Here is a 21260-nt window from a genome sequence, read left to right on the forward strand (position 1 = left end):
GCCACATCACCTGAGGCTCATTTCGCCCTTGTGAATCTTAATATCCCGGGGTCTCCTTCTCAGGACAAGGGGATTCTTGGGCCCCATTTCTCTGGGCCCACAGCCAAGTGGGTCCCAGGGATCCTTACCTCTGCCGGACCGTGGAACCCGCCGCCCGGGCGGCCACTGCTTTACTGGGAGAGCGTCCTGAGGAGCCCACGTTAGTGCCACTGGGGGTCGGACCAGGCTGTAGAGAGAGACAAGGAGACAAGGAGAAGTGAGCGCTGCCCGCTGGCCCCCAGACCCCAGGTCCTGACAGAGGAGACCAGCACCTGCACAGGAGAATGAGAAAAGCAAGGGAGCCACAAAAGGAGGGCAAGGCATAAGGTAGAAGTCGGGGCGCCTGGGAGAGGCGGGGACTAAGGAGGACAGCTAGGGTCACCATACCATGCTGGAAACTGGAGGGTGACAGGGGGCTGAAGCAGATGGTCGAAAAGCGGTGGAGCCTCCAAATGTCTGGCAGCTGGAGAAACTGGCTCAGGCCCCGCCCCCAGACCTGCTGGCAGGGTCCTCGCTGATTCCCAGGACGCCTGGGTTGTCCCACTACATGCCTGTAGAAATTTTGCTGCAGGCGGCTTGGTCAGCTGCTACGTGAGAAGTACAAACCTTCCTTCTCCTGACTGTGAATCACAGCTTACTTCATAGCGTCCATCCCTACCAAAGGAAGTATATAGCCATACTCAGACAAGAAATTTTTCTACGGCAGTTACTACGCGCCCACAGATTAGCGCTGATGTGGCCTAACTGACGCACGCGCCGCGGGGCGTGCCCAGCCCCGCAGTGGCCCGCTGGGAGCCGGTGGGAGGAGCATGCGTGCTTGTCCATAACGGTGCGGGGCGCCGGCGCGACTTCCGGGCCATGGCGGAGAAGGTGGCTCAGGCCGAGGAGACGGGTCCCAACCCGTCGGTGCTGTTCCTGCACCCAGACCTGGGCGTGGGGGGCGCCGAGCGGCTGGTGCTGGACGCAGCGCTGGCACTGCAGGCGCGCGGGTGTAGCGTGAAGATCTGGACGGCGCACTACGACCCAAGCCACGCCTTCGCTGAAAGCCGCGAACTGCCGGTCCACTGCGCTGGCGACTGGCTGCCCCGCAGCCTGGGCTGGGGCGGCCGCGGCGCCGCTGTCTGTGCCTACGTGCGCATGATCTTCCTGGCGCTGTACGTGCTCTTCCTCGGCGACGAAGAGTTCGACGTGGTCGTATGCGACCAGGTGAGGCGACTTCGCCGGGCCCTCGCCCCGCCTCTTTTTCTTACTGTGAAAGGCATACTGCTTGATCTATGATGTCCCCCCTCCCAGCCTGCGGTTCGGAAAGATTGGAACTGATCTGGAGACATCAGAGTTGGGAGTGACTGCAGTTCTCGAACTATAGTGTGGACACATTAAAATTACACATTACAGGGCCCCGCCCTCAGAAGTTTCATCCAGGAACCCTGAGGTGGGGCCCCCAAATCTGCATGTTCAAGCTGGCTCGTGTGATTCTGAAGCAGATGGGCCTTGGGGCTCGCTCTGGAAACACAAGCATTAGAGAAGTCAGCCATGGTCACCTCTTATAAGTAATTCTTGTATCTTCCCTCTTTGCATTATTTCTGTTGACACTACTTCTAGTCCATGTGCATCCCACCATATAGCCTTTGCAGCCAGCCACCCTGCTGCTCAGCAGTGTCATGTTAAAACACCAAGCTAAACATATCATGTCCCTATTAAAACATTTAACATGGCTCCCCATTAGTCTTTGTAGGAAAGTCCAGATTCTTTCTCTTGGTAAAGAATGCCGACCTGGATCTGGGCTCTAGCTATTCTAGACTCCTTATGTCTACCAGTCACTTCAGTGGTTCTCAACCTGTGGGTCGCGACCCGTTTGGGGGTCAACGACCCTTTCACAGGGGTCGCCTAAGACCTCGGAAAACAAAAAGATATTTACATTACGATTCATAACAGTAGCAAAATTACGGTTATAGAGGAGCAAAGAAAAAAAATTTATGGTTGGAGGTCACCACAACATGAGGAACTGTATTAAGGGGTCGCGGCATTAGGAAGGTTGAGAACCGCTGCTTTATCTGTTGTTGATTTTTGCTTTGACTAGGTGTCTGCCTGTATCCCAGTGTTCAAGCTGGCCAGACGGCGTAAGAAGATTCTGTTTTATTGTCACTTCCCAGATCTGCTTCTCACCAGGAGAGATTCTTTTCTTAAACGCCTATACAGGGCACCGATTGACTGGTTGGAGGAATACACCACAGGCATGGCAGACTGCATCTTGGTCAACAGCCGGTTCACAGCTGCCGTTTTTAAGAAAACATTCAGGTCCCTGTCTCACATAGAACCCGATGTCCTCTACCCATCTCTGAATGTCACCAGCTTTGACTCAGCTGTCCCTGAAAAGCTTGATGACCTAGTCCCCAAGGGAAAAAAATTCCTGTTCCTCTCCATCAACAGATATGAAAGGAAGAAAAATCTGACTTTGGCACTGGAAGCCCTAGTAAAGCTACGTGGAAGATTGACATCCCAAGATTGGGACAAGGTTCATCTGATCATGGCAGGTGGTTATGACGAGAGAGTCCAGGAGAATGTGGAACACTATCAGGAATTAAAGAAAATGGCCCAGCAGTCTGACCTTGACCAGTCTGTGACTTTCCTGCGGTCTTTCACAGACAAACAGAAAATCTCACTCCTCCACGGCTGCACATGTGTGATTTACACACCAAGCAATGAGCACTTTGGCATCGTCCCTTTGGAGGCCATGTATATGCACTGCCCAGTCATTGCTGTTAATTCAGGTGGGCCCTTGGAGTCCATTGTCCACAACGTCACAGGATTTCTTTGTGAGCCTGACCCCATGCATTTCTCAGAAGCAATAGAAAAATTCATCCATGAACCTTCCTTAAAAGCCACAATGGGACTGGCTGGCAGAGCCAGGGTGAAGGAAAAGTTTTCCTCTGAAGCATTTACAGAACGGCTCTACCAATATGTCACCAAACTGCTGGTATAATCAAATGATTTTTTTAAGGTCTTTATGCTACATTCATTAATATCATATTTAGAGATTGAAGACCCAGTTTTGAAACCATAAAAGAAACCTAGAATCTAGTATAGAAAAGTTTTTCAAAACATATACTTGAATCTTGACTTTGAGCCACCTTCCTATACACCACACTTTCCTGTCTACTTTTTCAGAAAAACTATATCTTTTATGCTATAATAATTGAGTCTTATCAGTGTTAAGGTATAAATATGACAGGGCTGGCTGAATGGCTCAGTTAAGAGTTGGCTTAAGAGCACGAGCTCTGAGCAACAGGGCTGCCGGTTCAATTCCCACATGGGCCAGTGATGCTGCGCCAGAGCTGAGCATCGCTGAGCTGCCAGCAGGTGGCAGTTTTACTCAGCTGGTGTAATAAGATTGACTGTTCAATGGTGGGCTACGCCCACCCACAACTAAGACTGAACTTGGCACCTTGAGCTGAGCTGCTGCCCAGATGGCTCAGTAGATAGAGCATGCACTCTTAACAAGGCTGCTGGTTCAACTTTTGCATGGGATGGTGGCTACGCCCACCTGCAACTAAGACTGAACACAGCACCTTGAGCTTAGAGGCCACAAGGCACTGACGGGAAGCCAGATGGCGACTGGCGCCCTCCACAACGAAGACTGAAGAACAACAACTTGGCTGGTCCCCTTCCCCAGTTCCCCAACACTGTTCCCCTCCCCCAATTCCCCAATAAAAAAATTTTTTTTAAAGATATAAATATGGCATGATTCCATATTCAACAGAATACTTTAAATATATTTTCTCCAAATAATTGCTGCTCTGCCTATAAATTTTGAGTCATAGTGTGCCTGCCTTGGTTTTGATGGTTGAAGTGTACCATCATCACAGTTGATTAATTTGGCTTCGAGCATAATGAGAACAGGTCACTACTTCCCAGAATCACTCTGCCTAAGTGTTCACTGTCCTCTTTAGGGAAATTTTTGTTCACCATATCTGCTTGGACCAAAGCAAGAATGCTCTGTACTTTTTTACAGATGATTTATTGTATTTCTTTTGCACACTGAGACATGACAATAAAACATGGTTATCATAGGAAGAGACAATAAAATACAAAATTTGGGCGTCTGTGATCTGTATGTAGATATGACAGCCAAGCCTGAAGTCAGAAACTGGAGTAAACTGGATAATGAAGTGAAGAGGGACTGTTGTCACGCATGTGGTGTGCATCTTGTTCAGGGTTTACTTCCTAATATACGATTTGTCAGCTTTGTGAGTATTTGTGTTGTATTAGGTAAGCTCCTACTAAACATAAGACACAACTGTATTTTACCCCTCAGGGCCTGCCTCCCGCCCCTGCTGTGCAGCCGTGACCACTCATCCCCGAAGTGGAAGTGACCTTCCCTTCCTTGGAATCTACCCCTTTCATGGCACTGACCAGTCTTACAGTTCATTATTGATCAGTTGGTCTAAGTACAAATAAAGCACTTTCCAATACACCTTTAAAGCTAAATTCATTTTTAAAAAATAGCCAAGATCCCGAGCCAAAGGCTCCACATTAATCCATTCTAAGAGCACAGACCTGAGAGCCTCGCAGCCCCGGTAACCTTGGGCAAAATTCTTCATCTCTGTGCCTCAGCTTCTTCATCTGTAAAGTGGGATCACTGCACTATTCTGCTTTCCTCATAGGGCGGTTATGACAATATATGTAAAGTACTTCAAACTACTTATAGCACATAGTATAGGCTCTCATATAAATGTTAGCTAGTTTGCAATTTGGGGATATGGAAAATTATTGTAGAAGTTCCATGAGTTCATGCTGCGCTACTGTATTCTTTTGGGGTTCTTTAGAGAATGACATTTCAGGTTGCAGTATACTATGTTACCCTGAAAATAAGACCTAACTGGAAAATAAGCCCTAGCATGATTTTTCAGGGTGGTTGTAATATAAGTCCTACCCCAAAAATAAGCCCCAGTTAAGATTGTCAGCCAGATGGACGCATTTAGTATGTCCACTGCAACACATGATGGACGTATGGAATTATAAAATAACATAATTAAATATAAATAAATAATGTTATTGACATTAATACTTAAATGATAATATAAATCATACTTATTTGTAAATACCCAAGTGGGCACCTTTGAACGAGAGCTAAACGCCTATGTAAACAGATGAACTCAAGACTTATTGCCAAATGACCAATCGGAGTACAGACAACGCACGAATAACATGCACACTTGATAACAAACGGACATGGTTGTGTCTAATATGAATCTTTATAATTCAATACATCATGTGTTGTAACGGGTGTATAACACTTAATGCACTTGTGTGAAGTAAAGAAACGTTTTCTGAATTGTGGTGCCTGCAATTTTGGTCGTGACTTGGGTGAAGAATTCATGGGATAAAATCACTGACAGCTGTGTTGCCAATGCACTACGAGCAGGCTACATGGACAAGAAGTGCTCATTTAAGGAGAGCTCTATTGCTGCAGGACATGAGAGATTGGGGCCAATGGTTCTACAGGAAATGGAGTCGCAAGAAATTCAGGCCAGAATTCGGGGTTTGGAGAATTATGACAATGTTCCAGAAGAAGATGACATGACTGTATTTGAATAAATGTAGATTTTTGTACATGAATAAATGTAGGTTGTTGTACATGAAAAAATAAGACATCCCTGAAAATAAACCCTAATGTATCTTGAAGCAAAAATTAATATTAGACCTGGTCCTATATTAATATGTTACATATAAGACCCAGCTCCTGGTCCTAGGATGTAACTAGCCCCTACAAGGTTTCCACAGCTTTCAAAACTAAACTGAGGTTAGGGAAAATAGAAGCCTAGAACACTGAAGTGAATTGTCTGGGACTTTATCAGTAATAAGCCTAACACTGTGTGCTGGGCCTGACGGGAGATGCACAGCAGACAACTCATTGACTCCTCACAGTTCCATGAGAGTAGGCACACTTCCCTTTATAGATGAGCGTGATTAAGCAACTTGCCTCTCACACAGCCGTGAGGGATGTGCAGTCTCAAGGCTCTCTGGTTTCAAAGTCCAGCCACTTTCCCTTCAGTCTGCCTTCGCCCTCACCAAACTCCTGTGTGGCGTTTCATCAGCGAGACTCCCTCTGCAGCGCCCCCATTCAGGTCCTCAGGTTTAGAAAGGCCTTGCTCTCCACTTTGCCTTTTGATCTTCAGAGCAGTATTGTGAGGTGGGTATGATTCTCCCCCACTTTATACACAAGCTCAGAGCGATGAGATGCTTGCCCAAGGGCACACAACTGAAAAGTGACCGAGCCAGGATTCAACCCATGGTTACCTAAGCCATCCAGGGCTGTATGTGCCAGCATTCCTCAGCCTGCACCCCTTAGATAAGCATAAATACTGCATGTCCTTCAACACTATGAAATTCAAAATAAATACAGATTTCTGAGTCATAGCAAAGTGAGGGGACAAGACATTTCTGTCTTCACATTAGTCCTCTGACCCTAAAGGATGCTGATGTCCCTCACCCACCCCACTGCCGTATCCCAACCCCTGTGAGAATCACTGCGAGGCCATGCTGCCTGCCCTCCCTGTAGCGGACATTGGGTCATTTCAAGTCCTAGTGGAGTTATCAGGGTCATTTACCTGCACAAAGCAGAAATTCAAGCTAGCTTAAGTTCAAAGGTGTTGAGTTGGGTGTATGAGTCTAAGCCAGAAAGGCAGTCACACTCCACCAGGGAAAAGGGAACTGGAGAAGAAAGCTTCCTTGATGTGGTCTCTCGAGGAGTCCCCTGTTTTCCTGGGTCTGCTTGCTCACCTGTGCACATGCGTGCAACCGCTGACCCTTCATTGCCTCATGGATGCAGAGATCTGCACCAGTTAGCTGAATACACACACACACACACACACACACACACACACACACACACACACACACACACACACACACCACAAAGAGGAGCAGTGTTTTATTTCTTCCTGTTTGGAAGTGATCCAGTGACTAATGACTAGCGAACCCCTGTTCAGACAGCCTCTAGCGTTTGTGAAGCTCTTTTTGGGTTGTCTCATTTGCTCTTCACAGCATCCTTCCAGAGAATTATTATAGTCCTTTTCTACAGTAGAAAAGCTGAGGCTTACAGCTCGGAGGCAGTGGAGCGGTAATGAAACCCAGGTCTGTCTGACTCCAGGTCAACAGTGCTACAGGTGCCTCTTCAGTCCACGCCTCACCCTGTAGACCTGACCAGGACACCACTTCCACTCCCACTGCCTTGTTCTGCCTTTTCTCCTTCCAAAAGGAAAATGGACCTGAACACTATACTGCTCTCTGCTCTCCCCGATCTCTGTCCATGACAGTCAGTCCTTTTCTGTCCACCTCTGCCAGTATCACTAACTGTTCTGTGACTTCCTTTCATTACATTTCCAACCCCCAGAATCGAACCACTCAGAGCTGAGTGAAACCCCAGAGGTCACCCAAACTTATTTGCTCTTACACAGATGGGAAAACAGAGTCCCAGAAAGAGAAAGGAACCTGAATGAGGCACACAGAGGGAGAGTCACAGCCCTCCTCTACCTCTTTCGGAAACCCTTTAGACCATCTCCACTTTTATCAAAACCCCTTATCTCCTGCTACTTCCGTTGAACTCCTTACTCCTTCATCCCTAACCTCAGGGCCCTGCAACTCTGTCCCAACAGCCTGTGAGGGTGCCACCATCCAGACACCAGTGCCCTCATGCCTGCTACCTGAGTGGGGAGGGGAGCTTTCCCAATGACAGACCCAATTTCCAGCCTGTCCCTTGGGAGGGGGCAGTTACCATGCTGATTCCTGAGCCAAGGGGCTGCTGGAGCCAGCACACTATTCTTATCAAGAGGACTGAGGATTTGGTGGGGCTTACATCAGGGTGACCTGGCCTTGTGACCCAGAAATATGACCACAAGCAAATGCTGAAATATCTTGCAGGAAACCCTATCACTAGGCAAGCCAGTAACGTCATTTGAGACAAATATGGTCTAGAAGAGTCTCTCAGTGTGTGTGTGTGTGTGTGTGTGCTGCTGTGGGGGGCACAAGTGTAGCACAGGTGTGACTTACCTTTGTGGTTTGCCACACTCCCAAGAAGTTGCCAGGCAGAATTAGAACAGTCTGCTAAAATAATGGCCTTTGCATTTCTGTGTTACTTAACCTAGAATTCCAAATATTGAGAAAGTGTCCTGAAACCTAAAGTCTAGATTTCCTTCTCTATTAAATGGGTATAATCAGATCTCAGTAGCCCACCCCACAAGGTGTTTGTGAAGAATGGACAAATAAAAGAGTACATGAGAGGCACTGAATCAGTATATGAGCAAGCCAAAGGACATGAAGCTGATTTGTAAACTCAGGGTGTCATGAACTTGTTAGGGGTGAAGGTGGCCTCTCACAGGCCCGATGAATTGCCCCAGTCTGTTGCCATCCCAGTGAGAGCAGCAGTGGGAGTCTGTGCACCCATTTTAACACATGAGAACACTGAGGCACAAAGAACTGAAGAAAATAAGCTGGAAAATGGCAAATTCAAACCCAGGTGGCCAGCTCCACATGACTCACCGCCTACCGAGTTGGCAGGTGAGGGCACAATACAGGCAACTCCTGTACCTTTCCCAAGTCTGAAAAACATAGGAAGACATCTCATTGCTCCACAAAAAAGAGGGAGCTTTCCACCCAACAGTCTCTGTAACAGAATTTGCCACTGAATTACGGCACAGGCACTTTGGGAGGTAATCTGATTATCGTCAGCGCAAGTGCTCCAACTCTGCTGTTGGCCAAAGTCCAGGACCCATCACTGAATACTCATCACCTCATCAATGCAGCCTCCTGGACTGACGGGCAAAACAACATCCAAATATTCATTGCACATCTGTGCCAGGCAGATTATACATTAGCAATTCAAATCTGGCCAGTGTGCTGGCCGTTCCTGCAAATGCGTCTGTTTGGGTGAGATGCCTTGTTGTCTGAGACGGATAATAAGGCAACTCAGTCTAATCTTGAAGAACAATCAACCCATCTTGCGAAGGTGACTGGCTGTGTGTGTTCTTGCCCTGGCAGCATTGGAACAATAGCCCCATCATGCACTCGACTCAGCTGGCAATGAAGTCCCATCCTGATTAGTAGCCGTGGCTGGTGTCAATCACCACGGGATGCACCATTGTCCTCTGGTCCCCAACACCGTTTATTTACAGGAAAACAAAGGCTTTACGGGGTTATGGCTGCTTCCCAGAGATTGCAAAATAGATTGAGCTGTCAAGCACACAAAGTAGATGAAGATTAATGAGTTGCGTGGACAATAAATATGAAGAGATGACCATGAATATGCTAATGGGCATTATCCATATACACCCTAATTGCTACCAAAATTAAAAGGTGGCATGAAGAAGGTGGGTCGAGAGGTGACAGGGAGATAATCTTGGATGCTTGAGACGCTCACCCCAGATAAGACCCTCTACAGGTTTCCTTTCCTGGATTAAACCATCCCAAAGCATCATTGTTCACAAGCTGTCTGAATAGTCTCTTTTTAAACATGGATGTAAAGGGTGAGGTGAGGAGGGTAGCTGGAAAAGTTACTTTAGGGAAAGGTATAATTAGAATAAGAAAGGCAAGAAGTGATCAGCTGTCAGCCTCCCTCCTCATCCCTAGTCCCCAGGGACAGAATTGATGAGGGCATCACTTCAAACTTCAGACTCCCCACCCCAGAGCCACAGGAATTATTATAACTATGATAATGTTATTTAAATCACCTTTCAGGGAGAAATGGGTGATTTTTCAAAGTCTTCCAATACTCCGATGACTTTTAAAATATACATAATAGAGAAATTTGAAGAACATAATGTTTAAACGAGAATAAAATTCTGTTTCCATTCATGATTTGATTTTTGGAAACTCTATCTCCTGTAGAACCATGGCATGGCCGTGGCAGGACCGAGTCTCACCCAGCCTCCCAGTCTGTCCTCAGAGTCTTCCAAGCAGGGGGTGTTCTCTGACCCCATTCACCCCCTTTCTTTCTTTCCATCCTTATGTCTGTGGATGGCGGTTAAGTTAGCATAACAACATACTGAAGTAATGCTACGAGAGGCCATGAGCACTAGAAAGAGAATGGTTTTCTTGTTTCATAGGTTCTCCCCTCTAAATAAACTGGGACCCTGGACCTCATCCCCCAGAGGGCAGCGGAGCATTATCCCTGATTGTAAGAACTCACCTTTGCCCCTTCAGGATAGAGACCATACGTGTGTTCCTGGCCTACACCAGGTGAAGGGGAGCAGGAGGAAACCAGGGTTTCAGGAAGAGGGTGGAAAGGTAGAAGAATGGAAGGATGGTCCAGAGAAAATCGGGTCCCAGAGACTACCTGAGGCTGACTCTATAGGGGCTGAAATCTGCCTACTGGGGGAAAAAAATGAATTTTGCACAAATGCCTGAAACCACCTCACTGAAGGGGGTGGTGGGAGAGAAAGGTTCTGCTTAAGTAATTTTGGAAATTAGTGGTATCTGTAAAACTAAAGGCAAAAGGAATGGCACATAAACATTTTAGCTGATAACTTGTTTCCCGTAGGGGTGAAGGTTAACAATTCTGAAACCACTATACATGTATACTGGAATTAAACAATTAAGTAAATGGGTAACAGATGGTGGGAGTCAGGTTTCTCATGGTTGGAGTGGGAGTTTACAAATGAGCAAGGGGATAAGGCTGAGAATGATCAATGAGGTAATGGATTAAGTTGGAGACAGCAGTACAAATTCATGTTTAACTTAATATAGACACAGATGGTTACATGTAGAAATATTTAGAGATATGTGTATATACACAGGTTAGTGTACACACATATATTTCCTTGCCTTCCCAGCTGAGGGGGCCTAGAAAATGGCAACACCACCTCGGCAGTAACAAACATACCCAGCACCCAGAACCTGGTTTCTAATGCTATTCTCCAATAAAAGGAATCAAGGCTGTTTAGAGAAATGACTGATTGTAGGATGGTACAGGAAATATACAAGATGAGCCTAGAGCATCTTGTAAGGCCAGAAAGTAAGAAAGTGATAAGAAAAAGAAAATTGAAAACCCACATAGATGGCAATATGTCAATGAGACACAGGTGCAACAAGATAAAGAAAGAAGTACTGGTTTACAACCCAAAGAATACAATAAATATCCATGAGTCCACACTGATGAATAAATTATTAAATAGATGGGGGAGAATAGAATAGACACACTTCCACATGCAGAATTCAAAATAATTTATGTAGAGAGGCCACTCTAACAGTTCCATGAGGGTAGGCATACTTCCCTTTACAGATGAGCGTGGTGGGCCAGTCTAGGGGCTTGTTGTTTAAGAGTTGGCTTGGGATGCCAGCTCTGAGTAGGAGGGCTACCAGTTCAGATCCCACATGGGCAGTGACACTGCCATCTACAGCTAAAATGGTGAACAACAGCTCGACCTGGAGCTGGGCTGCCGTGAGTCACCAACAATGGCGAAGTTGCAGTGGGCTACAGTGGGCTGCTGTAAGCTACCATGTGTGGCCGGCAGCCAGTGTGAGCGGCTGGCAGCTGGTGTGAGCTGCCATGAGCAGACGTCCAATGGCCGGCGACTGATCTGCTTCAGCTGGGAAGAACATAATGATCACAATACCAATGTGGGCCAGTGACGTGACGTCCTCCATAACTAGGCTGAAGAACAAAAGGACAGCAACTCGTCTGTTCCCCTTCCCCATTCCCCAACGCTGTTCCCTTCCCCAATTCCCCCAGTAGAATCTTTAAAAAAAAAAAATAGATGAGCGTGTTTCAGCAACTTGCCTCTCACAGCCTTGAAGGACGCACAGTCTCAAGGCTCTCTGATTCCCAAGTCCAACCACTTTCCGTTTCTTCAGTCTGCCTTCGCTCTCACCAAACTCCTGCATGGCGTTTCATCAGTGAATCTCCCTCTGCAGAAGGGGCCGATGAACCTAATTGGTTGCAGCCCATTTCATCCTACCTGAGTGGATATGAGATGGCCCATGAGATGAGAGCCTAAGGTCTTTCTGGGCACAGTTGGAAAGAGGAGTCAAAGAGGGCCAGCTTTCCTTCTAAGATATGGTCCTTGTTGTCACTCAGTTAGAAGGTGTAGGGCAAGCCCTGCAGAGCCTGGTGACTTTGTTTTGAACAGGACCCTATGATACAAGCAAACGCTATGCAATGAACAGAAATCCCATTGGCTGCACTGATCAAAGGTCAGTGTTGCACCAGGTAATTAAAAACAACAAAATCAGAGTCAATTAAAACAAACCAGCTTAAAAAAATCCATTTTAGAGACATTTGAATGCAGATTTAATATTAGATATTATAGAATTTTTATTACTTTCGTTAGTAATAATGGTAGATGGTGATGTAGGAATGTGTCCTTATTCCTAGGAGATTTATGCTGAAATGTAAAGGGATGGAGAGTCATAATGTCCTGAAATTACTTTCCAATGGTTTTGCAAGATAATTTAAAAAGAAATGGAAAGCGAGACGAAGCAAATATGGGAAAATGTTAAAGTAGGTAATAAGCTTATTGAAATGGGTGACCCTAACTTACTCATTTTTGTGTTTCTCTTCATCCACTCACCACTCCCTGCCCAAATACATTCTCTAGTCTGCCTGGCACGTGGTGGACACTCAATATGTTTGGTGAATTAATAGTAAAAATAAAATGCTCTTTACCTGCTAACATTTGCATGACTAAAGACATGGTTTCAAGCCATTTGCAAAGAAATACCCACAACTAATTGCTTTCATAAGTAAGCTTAATCTGTTTAAAATCACAATTTAACATTGATTTTTCCTCCCAGAGTCTAGTACCAACCAAGAACCTACTTGCCCTCTGTCCCAAAATGCTCGAGCCTCTCCCTCCACTCTCAGAAGGCCTGGCTCCCTAAACCCAACACAGCTTTCCCCAAGGCTGTGTTGCTGCTGCCCTCACTCAGAGTCCCTTCCACATCAAGATCTTGGGAGCAAACTATGTGGGCAAAGCAATTTGANCAAATTGCAAATGTGATACGGTGGGTAAGAGCTTGGGCTTTGGAGGCTGGTAAACCCAGGCTCGAACCCCTACTCTTTGGGAGACTCTGCTCCAGAATGGGCAAATAATAGCACCTGCCTCATAGGGTTGTTGTGGGCTTATCAAAGGTACTACGTGCAAGTCATTTAGCACAGTGCCCAGCACACAGTAGGTGCTCACTAGGTTTGTGTTACTGTTGTTAGTAATAAACTGACACTATCAGTAGCAGCAGCAGCAGCAGCAGCAGCAGCAACAGTAGTAGTAGTAAGAGTATGTTGAAGGGAAAATAAAAGTTGTTGTAAGGACTTACAGTGGGGTGGGGGGAGGTCTCCTTCAGATGGTGCATCAGGACAGCTTCTCTGGGGAAGAGCTAGAGGAAACAAAAGAACCTAAGTCTCCAGGAATTTACAAAAATCTTGGGGATGATTTGGATTCCGCTACTGCATGGCACTTGTGTTATACCTGAGCTTAGCTGGATCTCAAGGGCCAGGAGACCCTTGCTGACACCTGAACCTCATATAACGCAAAGGCCCCTCTCCCCCACCCCATTCTGCCTCTCCTGTCAGCAGGTGTGAGCAGCCTGGCAGGAGCTAATGAAATGTTTACTGAAAAGATTAGCTTGTCAGTGGAGCCTGGACAGATAGCTATTGATCCTCTGCTGTCTGTCATCCTTATTCCATCTGAGACTAGGTGAGGGAGTAGGTCCCCTTTGACCTAGAACTCAGGATAGGGGCTCAGGCCTCAGGCACACAGGAAGAGATGCTGGCGATATGAGCAAGTCTTCCAGATCTGTGGTGTGGTCAGAGTGGTCCCTGAGTCCCTGGAAGACCCCACCTCTGCACCCATGATTGTTCAGCTGTGAAATCATGGAAAGAGCAAAAAGAGTTCAAGTCCTGTCTTAATTATTTTGGGGCCTCAGACTCTGTGAGACTCCATTATTCTCATCTGTAAAAAGGGGACAATAGTACCTACCTCATGGAAGTGTTTCAAGACTTAAATCAGTAAATGGATATCAAAGTTCTGAGAACCAACATTGCTGAAGGGATGTTTGTTTGACATTTATAAATTAGAAAATTGGGGCTGAGATGAGAATTCTTGTCCTAGTCCATGAATTTTTCCAAGGTGTAATGCCAGTTGGTGGTCTTAAGGAACCTGGCTTGTAGGATGTTCTCAAGGGCATGACCTATGACATATGGGCAACACTGAGCCACTGTAGGGTGTAAGATACAATATGGGTTTAGCAAGATCACTCTGGCTGTAGGGAGGTAAGACCACAATTTGTCATAGCTAAAGTAATGGCGGGGGTAAGACAGAGGCTCCTTGGAGATTGAATGTATAGGGCTAGATGATTAATTGATTCATTCATTGGTCATGAGAGATGGGGGGAGGGATGAATCCTATATGCCTGGTGACACTTTCAATGAGATGGGGAGTCCTAGGGGAGATGCATACAGGGGGAGGATAATGAGCTCATTTTGAACGTGGTGAGTGTGAGGTGCCTATAAGACTCCCAAGTGATATGTGAACCAGTGGGCTGGATATAAGCCTGATGCTCAGGAGTCAATATAGACTCCATCTAGAGATTCATGAGCCATCTTCTCCATCATCACCATCATCTAGTGGGTAATGGAAGCCACCAGAGTGGATGAGACTGCCGGTGGGGGACGTGTAAAGAGAAAAGAAGGGGCCTGAGGGGGCAGGCAGAAACAGATGCCTGTCAAAGGAAGAGTGTTTTCATGGAATCCAGGGGACAGTGAGTTTCAGAAAGGAGCGAGGAAGTGATCAACAGTAGAAAATTCTACAGAAAGTGCCTATTTCAAAAACCCAAAAATCTAAAACATGATTCCTGGGTTTAGTAACAAAAAGGTTCTTTTGAACATAGGAAAGACCATTTCTGTGGAGCAATTGAGAGTGGGTGGGAGGTGAGAATTCGCCATGAGTGTGGATGGCCATTTGGAGATGCTGGACACCACAGGGAGGAGAGTGGGAGGCGGCAGCAGGAGGACGCTGGGGGCGGGCAGGGCTATTTTAGGATGGGAGGCACTGAGAGTATTCCAATATGGGGAGCAGCCAGGAGAAAGTGAGAGGGTCAAGACAGAAGGGAGTAAGAGAGGAGCAAGTTCTCTGAGGAGGCACAGACTCAGAGCCCAGGCGGGGACTCAGGGCACCTCTACAACTAAAGGGCAGCCCTGTGGACCGTGCACAGGAGAGGCTGAGGGCCAGCAGGAAGGAAGAAAAGTTAATTGGGCCCCCTGATGGTCTGTTTTCTTGGGGAGGGAAGTGAGGTTGTCTGATCAGAATATGGAGGGACCAGTTAGGGCCTTCAAGCAAGTCAGTAAATGGTGAAACAGTCGCAGTGGGGAATGGAAGAATGACCTGGGACACATCAAAGGGCTGCCAGGCCAGATGGAGGCCTGGCTGGGATGGAGGCCATAACAGTGCACAAGGAAAGGAGAGCTGGGTCTGAGTGACGCCCAGGATTCAAATGGGCAGGACCTGGGAACTGATGGCAGGTGGGGGTGAGGGAGAAGTGTCCATAAGCCCCCTCGGATTGCTGGGCTGGGGGATCCGGGTGCCATTCAACCCAACTGCACACCTGGGAGGGGCGATGCGAGTCAGTGAGGGACATTCGGGGACAGGCGGCCTGGAGACAGCTGCTCTCCACTTGTGAGTGTGTACCCACCCTTCCTCATCCCCTTGGAAACCTCTTGCTTGTCACCCTCAGGTGCATGACAGTTGATAGTCCTGATTACCTGCCATCTGTGGACCAGAGAGGATGCTACCCCAGCATCTCAACGCCCCCGCAAATGCACATGGCAGAGTGCAGAGAGGACCAGGTCAGGAAGGCAACCAGCTGACCCTGTGACCCTGGTTTCTTTTCCTTTTTCTCAGCCTCAGCTTCCCCATCTGGACAATAAAATGATTTCCAGGAATCTCTAAGGACCCCAGCCAGTGCAGACATTCTTCAAAGTGCAGTTTTCCTTATTATGAGTGTTTTTTATAACCCAAAGTGCTGGTGAGAGGGGCGGGTGCAGAGGAGGGCTCAGAAACACACACGGTTTACAGAGAAACATTTGGTCTCAACAAGATCTCAACTTACGCTTCCTGTTAATTAATGGCTTCTTTTGCGGTTATTAAGTTAGACTGGGTAGGTGTGTGGCCTTTTTTTTTCTACTGCCCTTCCAATTAACAGGCACTTTGCAGGGTAAACGTTAATTTAGAGTAATTGGGCGTGTAGAAGAGGGAAGTGCAGGCAGGGGAAAACAATGCTCCCTCTACTGTAGGTTAATTGCTAGTAAGTGTTGTTCCTGCTGCCCTGGCCCAGGATGATTAATGGCCTCTGAGTCCAGGCAGAAACCCCTGAGGGATGGCAGAGGCTGTGGCAGTCTTAACCCCTTGGTGACTGAGATGAGGGCCGAGAAAGATGCCAGTGGGCTTCCCCGGCTTAGGAGCAAGACTTACGGTGTGGGCTGCTCACCTGTGAAACAGGCAGCCGGGTCTCTTCCTACTGGTATGTTATGAGAGTCAGGCATCCGTCAAGATAACGTTGGCAAAAATGCTTCATTCAACTGATGTAAAGGAGAGCCAGCTGCATCGGTCGGTTACCCTGAGTTGTTATCATCTGGGGAAACCAAATTGATTTCCGAAAAACTCCAGCACCCCTCGCTAAGTAGCTGCTCTCTGTCAGTCATTTTCAGCTGAGCCAACCTGTGATGGTCAGTTGAATACGTCAGCTTGGCTGGGTTATATTCCGTTATTCAAACAAATGCTAATCTAAGTATGGCTCTGCAGGTATTTTGTGGATGTGATTAGTTTATAACCAGTTGACTTTGATTAAGGGAGATTATCCTAGAAAACTTGTGTGTACCTGATTCAAATCCATTGAAAGGCTCTCTCTATCTGCCAAGTTGAGGCTTCCCTGAAGAAGAAATTCCACAGTAAGAAAATTTGGGAAGACACAAATTTGATAATTTGTGATGCCAAGGCCTCACAGGAAGCTGTCCCCGCAGTCCCCTATAGATTGTCCCTCTGCTCTGAGACTGATCTCATACATACACACACACACACACACACAAACACACAAAACACACACACACAACACACAACACACACACACACCACACACACNACAGAAACAATGGTAAATCTACATGTTTTTTTAAATGTTCAAGCTCACTCCAGTAATAAAAATACAAAATCAAACTATGAGAGAACCTTTTGTCTTAAGAGATTGGTAGTTTCTTTTGTTAATGTTAATGCTCATATTTATAAGGGTGGTGAACTGGGCAATTTCATACATTGTTGGTGGGAGTAAACCAGGAAACTTTTGGAAGGCAATTGGCAAAAGAGAGCAAAAGTCTTAAAAGATATATGTCCTTGGCCCTTTTGACTTAAGAACTTTATCATTAGAGCAGTGGTTCTCAAGCAGAGGCCATTTTGCCACCCAGGGGACATTTGGTAATTTGGAGATATTGATTGTCAGGATATTGGAGGAGGGATATGCTACTGGCATCTAGTGAGTAAGAGCCAGAAATGCTGCTAAACATCCCACAATGCACTGGACAGCCATTCAGAATAAGAATTATTGGTCCATAACATCAATAGGGTCACTGTTGAGAAACCCTGCCGTAGGGGAAAAAGTCAGGTAACAGCACAGGGATATATATGCAAGTATATTCAATGTAGCATTTCATAAAAGGTTAAACATTTAAAGACAGTGCACATCAATAGGGGACTAGTTAAATAAATCATACTCCATGCATACACTAGAATACCGTCGAGCCACTAAAAAGCACATAAATCGGTGTTTCTTGACATGGACATACATTCATCATGTAGTGCTAATTGAGAGTATCTGGGTTCACAATCATATGCCTAGTGTGATAAGGTCTTTTGTGTGCATATATGTACAGAAGAAAGTCTGAATGCTTTCAGCCACCCTATCACTATTTGACAGGTGGAAACATGATGGGTGATTTTAATTGTTTATTTTAGCTTGGCAGTGTTATCTATTTTTCTTCCAATAGTACCGCTAATAGGGACCTCTTAATGTACAGTTTAAGACTAGAGTCGGACGCCGAGCATTCTGGCTAGGTCCTTTTCCAGTAACGTGAAAAACGGACAGCTCTGGTACCAGTAAGCCTCTATTCCCATGTGCCACCAAGCACCTGGGGCTGCCCCTTAGACACGTTCACTTCAAACCCCATCAAGCCACCTCATGGCACTAGGTCAATATTTCCCTTTTCTCTTCCTGGAAATCGCCCCAACACAACCATTATTCTTGAAGCTGAGGACATTAAAAAACTCCAGAACAGCATGACTTAGAAGGGTTGCCCAAAGCAGTGGAAATTAAGCAGGAGCCTGAACAGGGGGGTAAGAAGAAGTAGAGAGGCTGCAGACCTCCTAGAAAGCTTGTAAACAATTCTGAAAATGAGGGCCACCTTCTGACATGCAAAAACTGGAGCGGCTTGTTTACAGCAGTGGGAAAGGCGGGGTTATGGGCTAGCATGGGGAAATTTTTTGGTTTTAAGAAGAAGAGGAGGCGGGGCTAAATGAGAGATCACCCAAGCTAGCCATATTTGCAGGAAATAGTCTTCCTCTAAAGCAACTGAGAAAAGAGTGAATTTCCATAGCAGAACCAAATACCACTCCCTTATCCCCAAAAAGGAAAAAAGAAAAAACCCAGCTTAACTCCATTGGCTTGGGAGCAACAAAGGCTAAACAAACTCATGTACAATTCCTTGTATCATTTTTGAACAAAATCATTGTGCTGGGAACATAGTAGTGGAGCAACCAGACGTGTTTCCTGCCTTTGCAGTTGGGTCTGGAGGGAGAGCCACAAATTGCAAATGTGATACGGTGGGTAAGAGCTTGGGCTTTGGAGGCTGGTAAACCCAGGCTCGAACCCCTACTCTTTGGGAGACTCTGCTCCAGAATGGGCAAATAATAGCACCTGCCTCATAGGGTTGTTGTGGGCTTATCAAAGGTACTACGTGCAAGTCATTTAGCACAGTGCCCAGCACACAGTAGGTGCTCACTAGGTTTGTGTTACTGTTGTTAGTAATAAACTGACACTATCAGTAGCAGCAGCAGCAGCAGCAGCAGCAGCAACAGTAGTAGTAGTAAGAGTATGTTGAAGGGAAAATAAAAGTTGTTGTAAGGACTTACAGTGGGGTGGGGGGAGGTCTCCTTCAGATGGTGCATCAGGACAGCTTCTCTGGGGAAGAGCTAGAGGAAACAAAAGAACCTAAGTCTCCAGGAATTTACAAAAATCTTGGGGATGATTTGNTCAAAAGCCCTGAATCTCTGTCCAAGAATCAGATATGCAACCAGGAGCACTACCTCTGCCTGTTTCTCTAGCCCTCTCGCCTGTCTGGTGCTGCCTTCCCACTTTCATGCCATTTTAGACATGGCACCAAAGGTGGACTTCTCTGATAGGCTTAGACATTTGATTTCCTCCAAACTTAGCCAGTGGTTTCTTCTATGTACACTTCCTATGTGAGGTTTAACCCCAAAGTGGCATGATGTATTTGTCAGCTATTGCCACACTAACACTGCATAACAAAGCACTTCAAAACTCGGTGGCTTCCAACAACAAGTATGTTTTTTTTTTTTTCCACTTGCAGGTCTGTGCTTTGGCTGGAACAGCTCTGCAGCTGGACTTGGCTCCAGGTTTGGGTTGGATTATGATCTGCTCCCTGTGACTCCATATTCTCCTTGGAACAGCAGCTGCCAGAGACACATTCTTTTCTGGAAAAATCAAGGAAGCACTAGAGAACATAAAAAACACATTGTTTCTTAAGGTCTTCGCTCTTCCACCCACATCCCACTGCTCTAAACAAGCCTCTTGGCCAAGTCCAATGCCAGTGAGGCAGGAAATACGTTGTACCACTCTGTGTTCTGCGAGGTCACAAGACAGAGAGAGAGCAACGGTCAGGGTTTAGGAGCAAGTCAGAGGAGAGAGACACTTTCTTTGCAGGATCCTTGAGAAGGCTTCTGAGAGGAGATGAACTTCTTTGCTGTTTGTTTACCAAATGGCTGAAAAAGGAGGGGCATTCCAGGCAGAAGTTGCAGGTTAAAGGACTGAGAAGTGGAGAGCATCAAAGTCTGGTGTGATGGGAAATGAGCCTGGAGAGAGGGGCAGAGTCAAATCACAGGGGATTTTAGAAGCCAGGGTAAGAATTCTGAGGGTGGGCTTCGTTCTAGATGCCCTGGGGAGTCTGTGATGGGTTTTAAACAAGGAAGAGACTTGACCGCTTTTGCACAGGGCTAACAAGTGGGCGGCAAACATGGGTCTTCTCACTCCCAAAGCTATGCTCTTCCCATGAGGACCACCCCCTCCCAACTTCCCGTCATGCAAGGCTCCAGATACAAACATATCCTCCCCTTCCCCACTCACGTCGAGAATCACGACGAGTTCCTCGCCTTAATGGTGAAAGAAGAAGGAGGAGGGGGCCTCGTTCCTAGAAAAAGGAACTGCTGCATTTCACATGGCCTACTTAGAAAACTTGGATGGCTGTAGACCATTGATATAAATTCCTAGTCTCTACCATATTTATTTTAGTTGGTGACTAAGAATGTTTGAACAACATACAAATTTATGGTCAGAAAATATTAGCTCCTAAACACTGCCACCCTGCCCCAAAATCACCTCTTTAAATTCAGATGGTTTTTCTCATTCTGTTATTTGCAATCAGAGTTTTCATCGCAGACAGATTTTTACAGGTCAGCCCTAGACTGGGGATTTATTTGTGCCCATAAACAAAACCCTGATATTAATCGCAAACTATTTCTGATTCTCGGTTAATGTTCTTAAACATCTTGTGTCCCAGGGGACTCTTTGCCCTGTCACATGAAGATGATATTTCAAGATTTATACTTCCCCAAAGAAGCGAGTAGATCATAAAACCTAATGTATTCCGTGGTTTGGAATGATAATTTTGCAAAGAGGTAAGGGAATATTTCACTGTGGATCATTACAACATCCATGTAAGTTGTTAATATACTACTTACTACTTCCCTTTAAATATTCATCCAGCTCCTGTTTATAGGACAGCTCCTCTGCCCCAGCGCGGTATGGGTGGTACATGGATTGGGGGCAGGGGACGAGTCAGGACAAAGCTGTGGGCAGCTCCCTGATTTGTGGTTGCAGGGTTGTAGATGGAGATAAAAGGGAAGAAACTATCAGAGGCAAAATGACCAGTCATGGGCAGAATGCTGGAG

General features: G+C 46.3%; 2 protein-coding genes across 2 annotated transcripts in view; one reads left to right on the forward strand and one right to left on the reverse strand.

Moving 5' to 3' along the window:
- Nucleotides 1-537, reverse strand: part of SEC61B (SEC61 translocon subunit beta) — a 9996-nt gene extending 9459 nt beyond the window's left edge. The window contains exons 1-2 of the mRNA XM_019649562.1: nucleotides 427-537; nucleotides 129-226 (exon numbers count right to left, since the gene is read on the reverse strand). Of these exons, the coding sequence (XP_019505107.1) occupies nucleotides 129-226; nucleotides 427-429 (101 nt within the window). The 5' untranslated portion in view covers nucleotides 430-537. The remainder of the gene's footprint in view (nucleotides 1-128; nucleotides 227-426) is intronic.
- A 262-nt stretch (nucleotides 538-799) lies between these two features.
- Nucleotides 800-3345, forward strand: ALG2 (ALG2 alpha-1,3/1,6-mannosyltransferase). Its single transcript, XM_019649561.1, has 2 exons — nucleotides 800-1245; nucleotides 2120-3345. The coding sequence occupies exons 1-2, from the start codon at nucleotides 898-900 to the stop codon at nucleotides 3020-3022; spliced, it is 1251 nt and encodes a 416-aa protein (XP_019505106.1). The 5' UTR covers nucleotides 800-897; the 3' UTR covers nucleotides 3023-3345.
- The last annotated feature ends 17915 nt before the right edge of the window (nucleotides 3346-21260 follow it).

This window comes from Hipposideros armiger, unplaced genomic scaffold (genome assembly GCF_001890085.2).
Source record: "Hipposideros armiger isolate ML-2016 unplaced genomic scaffold, ASM189008v1 scaffold_133, whole genome shotgun sequence".
Taxonomy (NCBI): Eukaryota; Metazoa; Chordata; class Mammalia; order Chiroptera; family Hipposideridae; genus Hipposideros; species Hipposideros armiger.

Coding starts and splice junctions, on each gene's coding strand:
- ALG2 (XM_019649561.1), top strand. CDS start 898: ATGGCGGAGAAGGTGGCTCAGGCCGAGGAGACGGGTCCCAACCCGTCG. Junction 1,246..2,119: donor ACGTGGTCGTATGCGACCAG/GTGAGGCGACTT, acceptor TGCTTTGACTAG/GTGTCTGCCTGTATCCCAGT.